At 36.3% G+C, this 14,107-nt stretch overlaps 1 protein-coding gene across 1 annotated transcript in view; it reads left to right on the forward strand.

The window, feature by feature from the left end:
• Positions 1–14,107, forward strand: part of CNTN5 (contactin 5) — a 1,383,122-nt gene that overhangs the window by 1,259,956 nt on the left and 109,059 nt on the right. The window contains exon 17 of the mRNA XM_012454882.2: positions 11,563–11,721. Coding sequence (XP_012310305.1) covers positions 11,563–11,721 — 159 coding nt within the window. The remainder of the gene's footprint in view (positions 1–11,562; positions 11,722–14,107) is intronic.

Consider the following 14,107-nt stretch of genomic DNA (forward strand, 5'->3'; position numbering starts at 1 on the left):
TCAGTCTTTTGCAATATATGTTTACTTATTCCCATTTCCTACCAGCAAAATAGTCATCTTTTTCCTCTTTAACTACTAGCCCAGAGCAACTGTTTTCTTGGAATCATCGAAAAACTCATCCAGCCTCAATAGCTAACAAATGTTTTGAGTCCCAGAGATACAACAAATTCCTAAAACACTTAGCTGGAGAATGACAAGGCCTGAATGAAAACCTCTGTCTCATGGGAGCTACTCAGGCTTCATCTTTCAAAACTGTCAAGTTTAGCTTTTTATTTTTATCTTCACATGACAGTTTCTACAATACTTTTCAGGCTTTTTTTTTTTTTTTTAAATGAAGGTATCAGTGGGAAGCACACAGAATATTCAAGCTTGATTTGTAAAACAAGGTTGTTTTAATTTTGCTGTAATATTCTTTTTCTGATGTCCAATACTTTGTTGAACTTTGTGGTCAGAGGAATACATTGCTATGATAGTACATCTTTAATAAGTCCCAAGTGCCCAACTAAAAGTGGTAATTTCATTATCCAATAGGAAAATTTTCAGTCATTTAAGAAATGTTACTGCATATTGTGTTTACCTATCTGGCTGTTTGGTTCAGCCAGATATTCTGCCCGTTTTCCCAGTTGATTTGTCACTTTAAAATTCTAATGGATTTTATTTGGGATGATTAAATTACTGGAGAACTTCTCTTCAGGTTACTTATGCTAATATATCTAGTCTTAGCAAATATAAAAAATTACTAGTTTTAATCCTTTGTAAACTAAAGGATTTCTCAGTTATCCTTTATATTTTAGAATGTGTCACTTGTAGATAATATAAAGCCTAACTCAAATTGACTTAAACAATAAAGAAATACATTGGTTTTCATGACAGGAAGTTAAGCAGGTGTTTTAACTGGTTAATATAGTGGCTCAACTTTTCATGCAAGGGCCCACAGGTTTGTTTTGTCTCACCACTCCATCATCTGCAATTTTGGCCTTATGCTAAGGCTGGTTCCCATTGTAATCACAGCGTGACATCCAGGAATAACAGAGGCTAAATCTTTCTTGTTCACATACAACAGGAGAAGGAACTAGTGTATTTCTCCCAAACTTCATACAAACATACATCCTACCATCTGGTTATACCATTTTAGAGAATGTGCTTACTCCTGAACAAGTCTCTATCATAGGAAGACTGCCATGATGTGACTGGCTTAGGCCTAGCTTCCTGAACCAGTCCTTAACAGGGGCACATGAGATTGGCAGGACTGATACAGACTAATCAAGGCCATTCAAATAATGGGGAGTAGGCAGAGGGGTTAATTGCTTATACCACACTGAGACATATAGAGTGAATATTAGAGAGTGAACCACAAAGTCCACTTTATCTTTAGCATGCAGAGGTAGAAAAGCTACCTCTAAGTTCATTTTCAATCAATAAAAAAATTATTTGTCCCTGCTCATAATTTTTAATCTTCTGAAATCTACATGTCCTGTCTCTGCTGAATTATTTAAAGTAGTTTTATGTAGTAATGAATATCATGGAGTTAAAACTCAGATAAATAGGCAAATCAGAATCAGAATAAAACCCCAGAGCCCCTTAAAGAATGTTGTTTGACATCACCTTAGGTCAGTTATCTGAACTTTCTGAGACTTAGCTTTTCATTTTTGGAAAAGGGGTATCAGTAGCAAATTAACTATAAAAATTAGAGAGAAATATATAACATTTAGCACAATGCGTTTGACTTGATAGGTGAGCATTAAGTCATTATTATTTCAGTATTTTCCCCTATTCAATTATAAGCTCCCCAGATGGTAAAGATTATTGAATCTTCAAATGATAGTACATTTTTTTCCTTTTTGAATCAGTTTCCCATATTTTCTCATGTATTTTGATAAAACCAAATATGATATGTGAGTTCTTGTTTTCATTGGTTAAAAAAAATATGAAACATTTTGAGACTGATATTGTCAAAGTTACAGAACAGTGAGAGGCCAAATCAGTGCTAAAATATCTATTTGTCACTTAGAAAGTACTTTATACATACACTGTCCTATGGAATTTTCACAATGACATAAAATTGATTTATATAATTCATTCTCTTTATATAATTCAAGGAAACTGAGACTTAATGAGGTTCAGACATTTTCTTAAAGCTTTTGCATGAAAATTGCTGAAATAAAATTATTCTGACTCTTTGTCCAAATCTCTTTAGATCACGTTTTTTCTTTAAAATATAGGGTACATAAAAATTTTCTGGGCATCTTGTACAAAATACAAATCCTGGGGCTCTAGTCATAGAAGTTGAAATTCAGTAGCTCTTGGATACAGCTCACAATATTTACATTCTTTTTTAAAACATACCAGAAATTCTGTTGCTCATCACTGTTTGAAAGTTACTAAGAGTCTGCTTATTTTTGTTTAGGAAAACAGAATAGAAAGGTGGTTATCTAATTAGTAACACTTAACAAATTTGAGAAAGCAGAATAATATAATCCTATTTTTAATTTATATTTAGAGTCTTGTTTCAGAATACTGTTGTAGTTCTGTAAAGATGTATCATTTTTTCAGATTTTACTGGCCAAAAGCAAAAACATGTAGGAAAAATAAGTCAACGACTATACTAATCTGTTAAGGTAATAAAAATTATTCATTCAATCATTTATTACAAATATATTTCATAACATGTTACAGGCCAAGCACTGCACTAGACACTGGGAATACAATAGTGAGAAAAAATACAAGCACAATTTCAGCCCTCTTGTACCTAAAATCTAAAGAGGAAAGCCACTACTTACTAGTAAAATAGTCACACAAATAAATAGAAAGTTTTTGCTGTGATTTCAACTATTGTATGAATAAGAGGTACATGGTAGTATGAATGTATGTAATACAGGAATTTTATCTAGGCAAGAAAGTCAGAGAAGTCTGCTCCAAGTGAAACCTGAGCAAAGATTCAGAATGTGAATCCTAAATAGGTGTTAAATAGGCAAAGTAAGGGACAGGAGTTTCATATCGAGGAATCAGGTTATGTAAGTGATAACTTAGATACAGGAATGGGTAGAAGGACAGATAATGATGATGATGATAACAGATGAATAGACAGAGATAATTAAAGTTGAGCTTTATCGAATTAATTGAAAGCAAAATTGCTTTTGGAAAAAAAGTAAAGAAGAACTGTTTGTTTCTCATTTCCATTCTTGGCTACCCCTGGTACAAAGAGTTGCTTATTCTCATGAAACTGAAAACAGTAGGAAAACGTCACTTAGAGTGGATTAGTAAATAGTAAACAAGTGTAAGAAAGCTCTCTACAATTCATGAGTGATATAATGATGGTCAGAAAGTATCCGAGGAGTAGGTAAAGAAGGAATGACCCAATCCCATATGAAGTTGGACTTTGCCAGCCCAGGATGTCAAGAATACATCAGAAGACATTATCTTGTATAAAAATAAATATTCTATCAATAATACCATACTTCCTAAATAAGGGTATACCATAATTCTTTATAACTTTATTATAAAGGTGAATACATCAGCTTTGCCGGTTATTAATATCCAATGTACTGCAGAAATTCTAGTCACATTATTAGCTAAATATTTTTTTTAATGTTTTCTCATTACTATTTATACATATCCTTTTCCATTGAGTCAACACAAAGTGGTCCTTTGCACTGGATGATTCATTGCAGATGAGTAAACTACATGATAAAAATAAGAATTAGTCACCATGGCCTGAGTTTTTGAATTTCTCTCTCTGCATTAATCTAATCTTTCAGACAGTAGCTAAACATCCTTTTCGCTTGGTATTAGGACATGTTTAGGACTTTGCTTCCATGATTGATTGTCATCCCTGCTTCCTTTTTTTCCAGAGCATATTCCTGCATGTGTGTAGAAGTGACTGTCCTCACACAGTATTTATAGAGTTAAAAATAAAACAGAATCATAAGCATATTTGGTATCACAATTCTCACTTTAGTTTTAAATGGTTTAAAACAAAGACCTGTTTAATGTTTTGAATACCACCAGGTTAAGTTTTCACTTAAAACTACTAGATGGAAGAAACAATAGGGGGCCAGATGAGGTGGCTGCTACTTGTAATCCCTGCACTTTGGGAGGCCAAGGTTGGGATTGCTTGAGCCCAGGAGTTTGAGACCAGCCTGGGTAACACAGTGAGACCCCGTACTATAAAAAATTATCTGGGCATGGTGGCATGTGCCTGTGTCCCTAGCTACTCAGGTGGCTGAGGCAGAGGGATTGCTTAAGCCCAGGAAGTGAAGGCTAGAGTGAGCTATGGCTTTCCACTGCATTTCAACCTGGGCAACCATGTCTCTAAAAAAAGAGAAGAAGAAAGGGAAAAAAAAGCAGGAAAGTCCCTAAAATCAAATAAAAATGAAAACAAACAATAGATTTATAATGCAAACAGTAATGCATAACAACAGGGGTATTTGTGGAATCAGCAAGTCTCAGAATTTCACAGAAAATGTGATGTTAGCTAGGTGAGAAACAGTCAGAAAAGCTGCTTGGCAGGGGAATTCATCTCAGCATTGGGAGGAGGCTCTAAGAAGCACTCCTTACGAAGGACTGAACAGTCACACCACAAGGGCTCTACTGCCTGGCACCACTAGCTGCTGTCTACAAAAAAAATGAGCAATAATTTCACAAGAAGTCAATGCACAACTTTCTGTTGTTAACACATTCATTTATCATAATTTGACAAATTCAACCAGTTGTCAAGACTAAAGCCTGTTCCTGCTTTAATGATTTTACCTTCAAAGCAAGAAGATTCTTTTTGCCTCTATTTCTGAGGAGAAATTTTCCAGTTTCAAGTACTACTTCCTCATCTGAAAAATAATATGGTTGAACTAGATGGATGATTCCAGTTAATTTAAAAATTGGATGACTCAGTAACACTGCTAAACTAGAAGAAACCATAGGTCCTTATTTTATGTTACCAGTATTATAGTAAGAGCTTTAAATATTCAAGGAGATACACACACACACACACACACACACACACACACACATTTTATTCACTTTTCAGCTTTAAAAGACAACGGCTTCTCAAGAGAAGATTTTCTAACTGAACATTAGATCAACAGAAAGAGTTGATCTGATATCAGTGTGCAATGCTGGGGCAACCTTGACTGAAGCTAAAGTGAATCCATGAGAACATGGCTTTTGCTCAGGGCTTTTGGTGTGTCATTTGTTCAGCAGTCCTCACCATGAAGCAATGAACAGACTATGCCCATTTTTCAAAATTGACCATTTTCAAATACAGTATTTAATTTAGTGACCCTTTGTAATAGCATTGTCCCTGAGGGGGAAAAATAGTTGTCAGATTACTGATCATTTGACACTAAATCATTATAACTAAGTATAAAATTTAATGAGATTTCTACTAAATGAGTGGCATTTGTGTATTATCTGGACTGCCTCACATTTGTCATCGCTGAGACATTTCTTTCTTATTAATCTATCTTCAAAGATGCCTTAAGTAGCTGAAAATACATTTTAGAAGATTTTTTTCTCCCTTATTTTAAAAAGTCAATAAATTGTATATATTTAGAAGTGAATTACTCCTATTAATAACTTAAAAGTTTAATGTATTTCACGCCTAAATATAAACAAGAAGCTTATGGCAGGCAGCATTCAGAATATAATGTATAAATTATTTCATAAATAAAGCATTGATAAGCAAATTCTAATATAATAGGAAATCTTATTTTTACTTTTTTATGGTTAAAATTTTATTTAATCTCTCTTAGAAGGTAAATCACACTGCCAATTAATCAGAATATCTGTATGTTAATATATTCATTAAAATATTTCAGATTTACCATCACTTTAAAAAGTTAGATGTCCATACGCTGTAATACTCTGAGTTTTTAAAAATGATGACCCTTATTATTAAATCATATGAAAGAATTATTTTCTTCATTCATGGAGCTAGTCTGTCATTTTTATTACCACTCTAAACTTAGATGAAAAAATTGTTAACCTAGATATATTCTGATTTAATAACAAAAAGAAACTTAAATAATCTACATCTAATAAAATTATCATATTTTAAAACATTCTTTTACTTGTTAATTGTTATACAATATTTCATCCTAAAAATGTAACTCTTCTGTCCTTTCTTCCTTTATTTTTCCTTTTTTCCCTTTCTTCTTTCCATCTTTACCTCTACAAATATTTATCAAGGGTCTCTTATATATCAAGCACAATGTTGGATGTTCAGACAAGTGGAAGTTACAGAAGAATAAATAGGCACTTTAATGGCTGCCTAATATTTCATTATAAGAATTTAGAACTTAAAAATTACATGATTACTGGGCAATTTATTTCCAATGGTTTATAATTATAAATAATTACACAGCCACAATCAGTATCTTGGGTACATAAATCTGTGTCCCTGTCACTAATTATTTTGCTAAGAACCATATTTGCGCAAACAGACAAATACCAGAAAGTATAAAGAGGATGTATAATTATGTTATAAATTCTATTTTTTGTTCTAGCTGAAGGTTTAAAAAATTATTTAGATTAATTATTATCTATTATAGAAGAAATATACCCTTCTTTAAGAGGGCTAATTTAAACATTTTCAAAGAACTTTAATACTCAGAAAGGCAAATTATTTTATTTAACAATTATTTTATTTATATTAAATTTTATTTTATTTTAAGTTGATTCCACAGTGTCTCCCATTGGGCCTTGCACATAGGCAGTTGTTAAATGCCCTTTGAAGAGATAAATAAATAGAATGGAGGGAATGAAACAGAATAAATGGAACAACATAGAAGAGCTTAATAAATGAGCTTGTAGGCAATTATTCCTATATAGACACATTAGCTAAATTTCAAGTCTTTTTCATAATACTTGAAGGTCCTCCTGACAGAGTTTCCTATTTGATGAAGACACTCTTTAAGCAAGTTCCAGTTAGCCATTGCTGCCCCAAAACTTACGAGCTTAAAACATCAATCTGTTATTTTCTCTCATGATTTTAGCAGCTGACAGGCCAGGCAATTCTTGCTCTAATTTCTCATGTAGATGCCGGCTGAAGCTGGAGTCATCTGAAAGCTTCTTTAGTTTATTTTTTAAATTGATAATTAATAATTGTACACATTCATGATATTCATAGTGATGCTTTGGTACATATACTGTAGAGTGATCAGATCAAGGTAATTAGCATATTCATCATCTCAAACATTTATCATTTATTTGTGTTGGGAACATTCAACATCCTCATTCTTGCTATTTAAAACTATGTACACTGTTAACTATAGCCATCCTATAGTGGTCTACAACTTATTTCTCCTGTCTAACTGTACTTTAGTATCCTTTAACAAATCATTCCCTATCCATTTCTCCCCTTCCCCTTCCCAGTTTCTAGGGTCCTCTGTCCTTTCTACTTCTATGACATCTTTTTTTAGCTTTCACTTATAAGTGATAACATGTGGTATTTCACTTTCTCTTCCTGGCTTATTTCACTTAACATAATGTCCTCCAGTTCCATCCATGTTGCCACAAATGACAGAATTTCATTCTTTTTATGGCTGAATAGTATTCCATGGTTTATATATATCACATTTTCTTTATCCATTCATCTGTTGTTGAAGTCCTAGTTTGATTTTAAATTTTGACTATCGTAATAGTGCTGCAGTAAACGTAAGAGTGAAGATGTCTCCGATATTCTGACTTCGTTTTCTTTGGATAAATGCCCAATAGTGAGATTGCTGAATCACAGGGCAGTTCTCTGCAGTTTTTTGAGGATCCTCTGTACTCTTCTCTGTAGTGGCTGTACTAGTTTACGTTCCCACCAGTAGTGTATAAGACTTCCTTTTTCTCTACCTTCTCACCAGCAATTGTTATTTTTGTCCTTTTGATAGTAGCCATCCGAACTGGGGTGAGATGATACCTCATTGTGGTTTTGATTTGCATTTCCCTGATTATCAGAATATTTCTTTTTATATTTGTTGGTAATTTGTGTGTCTTATTTTGATGAATGTCTTTTCAGATATGACTTTTTTAATAGCATTGTTTATTTGCTGTTGAGATGTTGGAGTTCCTTGTATATTCCGCATATTAACCGCCTTTCAAATGAATAGTCTGCAAATGTTTTCTCCCATTCTGCAGGTTGTGCTTTCATTCTGTTGATTATTTTGTTTGCTGGGAGGAGATTCGTAGTGTGGGATAATCCTAATTGTTTATTTTTGCTTTTGTTGCCTGTGCTTTTGAGACTTTTTCATAAATCTTTTTATGAAAAAGATTTTTTTTCATAAAATATTTTCTAAAACCAAGATCCTAAAGCATTTCCTCTATGTTTTTTTTTCTAGTAGTTTTATTGTTTCTGGTCTTATAGTGATGTCTTTGATCCATTTTGAACTGATTTTTGTATGGGACGAGGGGTGGGAAGTCTAGTTTTATTCTTCTGCATGTGGACATCCAATTTTTCCAACACCACTTATTGAAGAGACTGTCATTTCTCTAATGAGGGTCTGATCCGTAGGCTTCTTCACTAACATGTCTGGCACCTGGGCTTGGATGGCTAGAATAACTGGAGGCAAGATGGATCTCTCTCTCCATAGACATTTCTAATGGCTAACTTGGACTCCTTCACAGAATGGCAATTTCCATGGAATTGGACTAACAGCTGTCTTGTCCTACAACAAGTATTCCAGGAAACCTGTGGTAAAGCTGCAAAGCTTAGCCTCAACTCAAAATTCATACAGCGTCATTTCTACCATCGTCTACTGGGTCAAACAGTCACGGTCTGGCCCAGATTTAAGGAGGTGAAAAAAATGGCTCCACCTTTTAATGAGAGAATGGCTTGCATGCTCAGGGAGTAAAGGAAGTGATGGTGGCCATCTTATACACAGGCAGCCTCAAAGGAATTAATGCATTCTTCAAATGCCATCTCTGTCTCTACCACATAAAGTGTGGCTTTCCCTAATACACACTTTTTCTCTTTCTTTTCTTTCTTCAGTTGAAACTACTTTCTAAATTAACAGTGAAAACAGTAAAGGTCTGTGTAGACGTCCATGTACTCCTTGCTTCCTTCCACAGATTAGGATTTACAATCATGTCCAAATTTAAATCTCAGCTGTACTGTTCCCTAGCAGAGTGACTTGAGCAAATAACTTCTCATAGAATGAACTCTCTGATACCCAGTTTCTACCGGAAAACTTAACATATAATAAGGTTATTGACTAAATAATTTATTATTATTTATTAACCAAGTAATCTCTTTGAGATTCCATTACCTCCTCTATGAAACAGGGATAACAATTCCACCTCACAGTGACAAAGAAGTAAGTGAACAATTTAATGTTTGCAAAACACTTAGTAAGCACCTTAATACAGTACAGTACAGTGAGAGTATCACAGCTATTAGTATTATTATAGTTAATATTCTTCTCACTAGTATATTATTATTATGTATTGTAAATGCTCCCCACATTCCTGTCACCACAGTATAAAATCTTGTTAGACACCTTCTTCAACAACTGGATCTCATGTATTTTCTTCACTATATCCTTAGTTGCTATTTTAATGGATTCAGCATTGACATTGGCGATGCAAAAGGCATATTTTTTCATAAATCCTAGACCTCATCAACCCTGTAATCATATTCGCCACTTTGCTCTAGATAAACAAAAACCAACTTCTTACTCAAAACTACACTACATCTAAAATCACAAATCTGTCTATTTTCTCTTGCAACACAATTCCTACTCTTATATTTTTCTCCAAAAACAATCCAGTCTCCTTGACTCCTTTCTTTTATTCTAGTCTGTCAGCACCATTCTGGCTTCATCTAATTTGACTTCGTGGTTACCCACAGCATTGTCATATTTGATGTAAACAGTATCAGAATTACAAACTCCTAACGCTGAACAGACCCTACTGACTGCTTTCCTGGTCTTGGTCCTGGCTTTCCTATCTTTACTGAATTGGTCAGTTTCACTTCAAAATGATGCTGTCCAAACAAACTTGAACTCTAGTACCATTCCAGAATCTTTGTATATTCCTCTTCATTGCATCCTTCCACTTTAATCATGTACTACGCAAAAAATTTCCTGTTATCCTCCAGCTCCCAATCTAATTTCCACCCAATTGCCCTAACTTTTGTAGACAGTTTTATATTCTTAAGTTTAAAAAATGAGTACCTTCCAAAATGAGCTCTCTCAACTTTTCCCCTTATTATCTCAAAAACTTTAATTATTTTGCTTTTTCTTCCTTCACTTATCTTGGAGGAAAAAAAATCATCATTTCTTCTCAAGGTTTCCCTCTAGACCTTTCCCCACAGTCCCAACTTTGGCCGCCTTCCTGATAGAAGAGTCTCTATCTTCTCTATCTTTAGTGTCCTGCATCTGCTGGTGGTTCTTCTCAGCCTTGGTAAAAAATGTTCATCCCTTATTTTCTAAAAATGTCATTTGCCCCAGTGAGGTTTTTAAACTATTTCTCTATCTTACTGAACTTGTAATGTTGATATCTTCTGCTCAAAGGTCTTCACCAACTCCTCCATCTCTTCAGCATGCAGTCATCTCTTAGCATTTAGCTCATGTCTCTTAATCAACAAATCCAGACAGCACTTGCTACGTAAAGACCAATTCAGAAAATACTTAAAATACTTAAGTTTTTAAAATTCAAAATAAAGCATTATTGCTACTCTAATTGCCCATACTATGGAATGGAAGAATGTCATTAAGAGAACTGGCATTGCCTTGTAGCCACTAAAATATAAATAGCTGTGCATTTTTTAAATCCTATTCAAAATCACCACTAGAAATAAAAATACGGTGGCACATTTCTCCTCACATCTGATTATAATTGGTCTTAAAGATGAAGTCCATATGCACACAGGTTAGTCAATACTATTCTATACCATTCTTTCATAATCAAAAGGGAATTCACCCTCTTTTACTCACTACCTCCCAACTCCTATTAGGAAGAAAAGAAAGCTAATCACAGATCACAGTCTCATTTGAAATCCCCACAGAACTTTATGTATGCCTCATGTCTGGTATATGTCCTTACCTGTCTGTACTATCATTATTTCAGAACCTTTCATATCTCCCTTGTTAGAGTCTAAGCTAGGTGTACTTGATAATACACATCATAGGGCTTATACACTGTATATTCTCTGCACATGAACATTAGCTCTATCCACTTATAGCCTTTTAGTAAGGATGAGATTGTTTTTATCCCTGATAGCATTGCCTGTCATCTTCTGTTGCTGCCTCTGTAAGCTGATTGATTTCAGCAGCTGTAGTTCATATTGACATTCACATCTTTGTGTTTGTTTCTCATTTTTTTCTTTTTCTATAAAATATAATGCTAATTGGTACTGCCTCTGGGCACAAAATATCAGGAAAAAAATCAAATTTACAATTAAGTTTCCCCAGAAATCCTAGACTCCAACTTGCATCCATGACTTTTTGTTGTCAATTTTCATTACTAAATACGTATTTCATTAAGATTATTACATAGTTTAATGGGATCCATATTTGAAATATAACTTCTCACGGCTCCCGATAATAGTTCGTGTTAACTTTATCCATTGCCTTTGACCTATAGGTCCCCCAGGCCCACCTGGGATAGTAATTGTTGAAGAAATCACCGACAGCACAGCCACACTCTCCTGGAGCCCAGCAGCTGACAACCACAGCCCAATCTCCTCCTACAACCTTCAGGCTCGCAGCCCATTTTCCCTGGGCTGGCAAACAGTAAAGACAGGTAAGAGGCACTAAAGCAACATCAGCCATAACCAGAGACACTTTCTATCTCATAAGATATATTTGGTTAAGGTCTCACTAAGATCTTTCTTGGATTCTGAAATCTCTTTGTTATTTATTACAATTTTGACAATTGTTTGCTTCTTTTTATGAATCTGAGAAGAGCAAGGTACCTTGCTTTCATCTTTTCAGTTCCGAAAGAGGGACCATATCATGTTGGCTTATTTGTTTGCTGAAATAACCTGAAACTCATATAGAAGTTACAAAAATACTACAGAGTTCCCGTGGACCCATTCCCCAGCTTCCTGCAGTGATGAAATCCTACATAATCAGAGTATAATTACCAAATCAGGAGATGATGTTGGTGCAATGATGCTAACCAAGCTTCAGAGCTTATTAGGATCTCAGTAGTTTTGCTATGCAGTTGTTTTGGTGCATACTTATATGAGATTCTATGAAATATTACTATGTAGACTCAAGGAACCACTGAGACAATCAGGATATATGTCTGTTTCATTAGCTCAGTTCCTTGTGTGACTCCTTTATAGTCATACATCTGTTTTTTAATATGTTTATTTTATTTTATTTTATTTTACTTTAAGTTCTGGGGTACATGTGCAGATCCTGCGGGATTGTTACATAGGTACACACATGCCATGGTGGTTTGCTGCCTCCATATCCCCGTCACCTACATTTGGTATTTCTTCTAATGTTATCCCTCCCCAATCTCCCCACCCCCTGCTATCCCTCCCCTAGCTCCCAATGCCCTTTTATTTATAAAAAGAAAATCTAGAGACTGGCAAGATGACCAAATAGGAACCGCTCCAGTCTGCAAGTCCCAGTAAGATCAGCGTAGAAGGTGGGTGATTTCTGCATTTCTAACGGAGGTACCTGGCTCATCTCACTGGGACTGGTTAGACAGTGGGTACAGCCCATGGAGGGTGAGCCGAAGCAGGGTGGGGCATCACCTCACCTGGGAAGTGCAAGGGGCCAAGAAACTCCCTCACCTAGCCAAGGAGAGCCACGAAGGACTGTGCCATGAGGAACAGTGCACACTGGCCCAGATACTATGCTTTTCCCGCAGTCTTCGCAATGTGCAAACTAGGAGATTCCCTGAGGCCACCAGGGCCCTGGGTTTCAAGCACAACACTGGGCGGCCATGTGGGCAGACACCAAGCTAGCTGCAGGAGGTTTTCTTCATACTCCAGTGGTGCCTAGAACACCAGCAAGACAGAACCATTCACTGCCCTGGAAAGGGGGCTAAAGCCAGGGAACCAAGTGGTCTAACTCAGCGGATCCCACCCCCAATGAGCCCAGCAAACTAAGATTCACTTGCTTGAAATTCTCACTGCCAGTACAGCAGTCTGAAGTTGACCTGGGACACTCATACTTGGTGGGGAGAAGGGCATTTGCCATTACTGAGGTTTGAGTAAGTGGTGTTCCCCTCACAGTGTAAACAAAGCAGCAGGAAAGTTCACACCGGGCAGAGCCTACCATAGTGCCAGAAAGCCACTGTAGCCAGACTGCCTCTCTAGATTCCTCTTCTCTAGACAGGACATCTCTGAAAGAAAGGTAGCAACCTTAGTCAAGGTTAACTCCCTGGGACAGAGCGCCTGGGGGAAGGGACGGCTGTGGGTGCAGCTTCAGCCGACTTAAATGTTCCTGCCTGCTGGCCCTGGAGACAGCAGCAGATCGCACAGCACTCACACAAGCTCCAGCTCTGCTAAGGGAAAGACTGCCTCTTCGAATGGGTTCCTCAACCCTGTGCCTCTTGACTGGGACACAACTCCCGGCAGGGGTCGACCAACACCTCGTACAAGAGAGCTCTGGCTGGCATCTGGGAGGTGCCTCTCTGGGACTAAGCTTCCAGAGGAGGAACAGGAAGCAATCTTTGATGTTCCTCAGCTTCTGCTGGTGATACCCAGGCAAACATGGTCTGGAGTGGACCTCCAGCAAACTCCAGCAGACCTGCAGCAAAGGGGCATGACTGTTAGAAGGAAAACTAACAAACAGAAAGAAATAGCATCAACATCAACAAAAAGGATGTTCACACAAAACCCCATCTGAGGGCCACCAAGATCAAAGACCAAAGATAAATCCATGAGGATGAGGAAAAACCAGTACAAAAAGGCTGAAAATTCCAAAAACCAGAACACCTCTTCTCCTCCAAAGGATCACAACTCCTCGCCAGCAATGTAACAAAACTGAATGGACAATGGGTTTGATGAATTGACAGAAATAGGCTTAAGGAAGTGGGTAATAAACTCCTCTGAGCTACAGGAGCATGTTCTAACCCAATTCAAGGAAGCTAAGGACCTTGAAAAAAAGGTAGAGGAATTGCTAGCTAGAGTAACCAGTTTAGAGCAGAACATAAATGACCTAACTGA

Source organism: Aotus nancymaae, unplaced genomic scaffold (genome assembly GCF_030222135.1).
Source record: "Aotus nancymaae isolate 86718 unplaced genomic scaffold, 86718_ANA_hifiasm-v0.15.2.pri h1tg000012l, whole genome shotgun sequence".
In the NCBI taxonomy this organism is placed as follows: Eukaryota; Metazoa; Chordata; class Mammalia; order Primates; family Aotidae; genus Aotus; species Aotus nancymaae.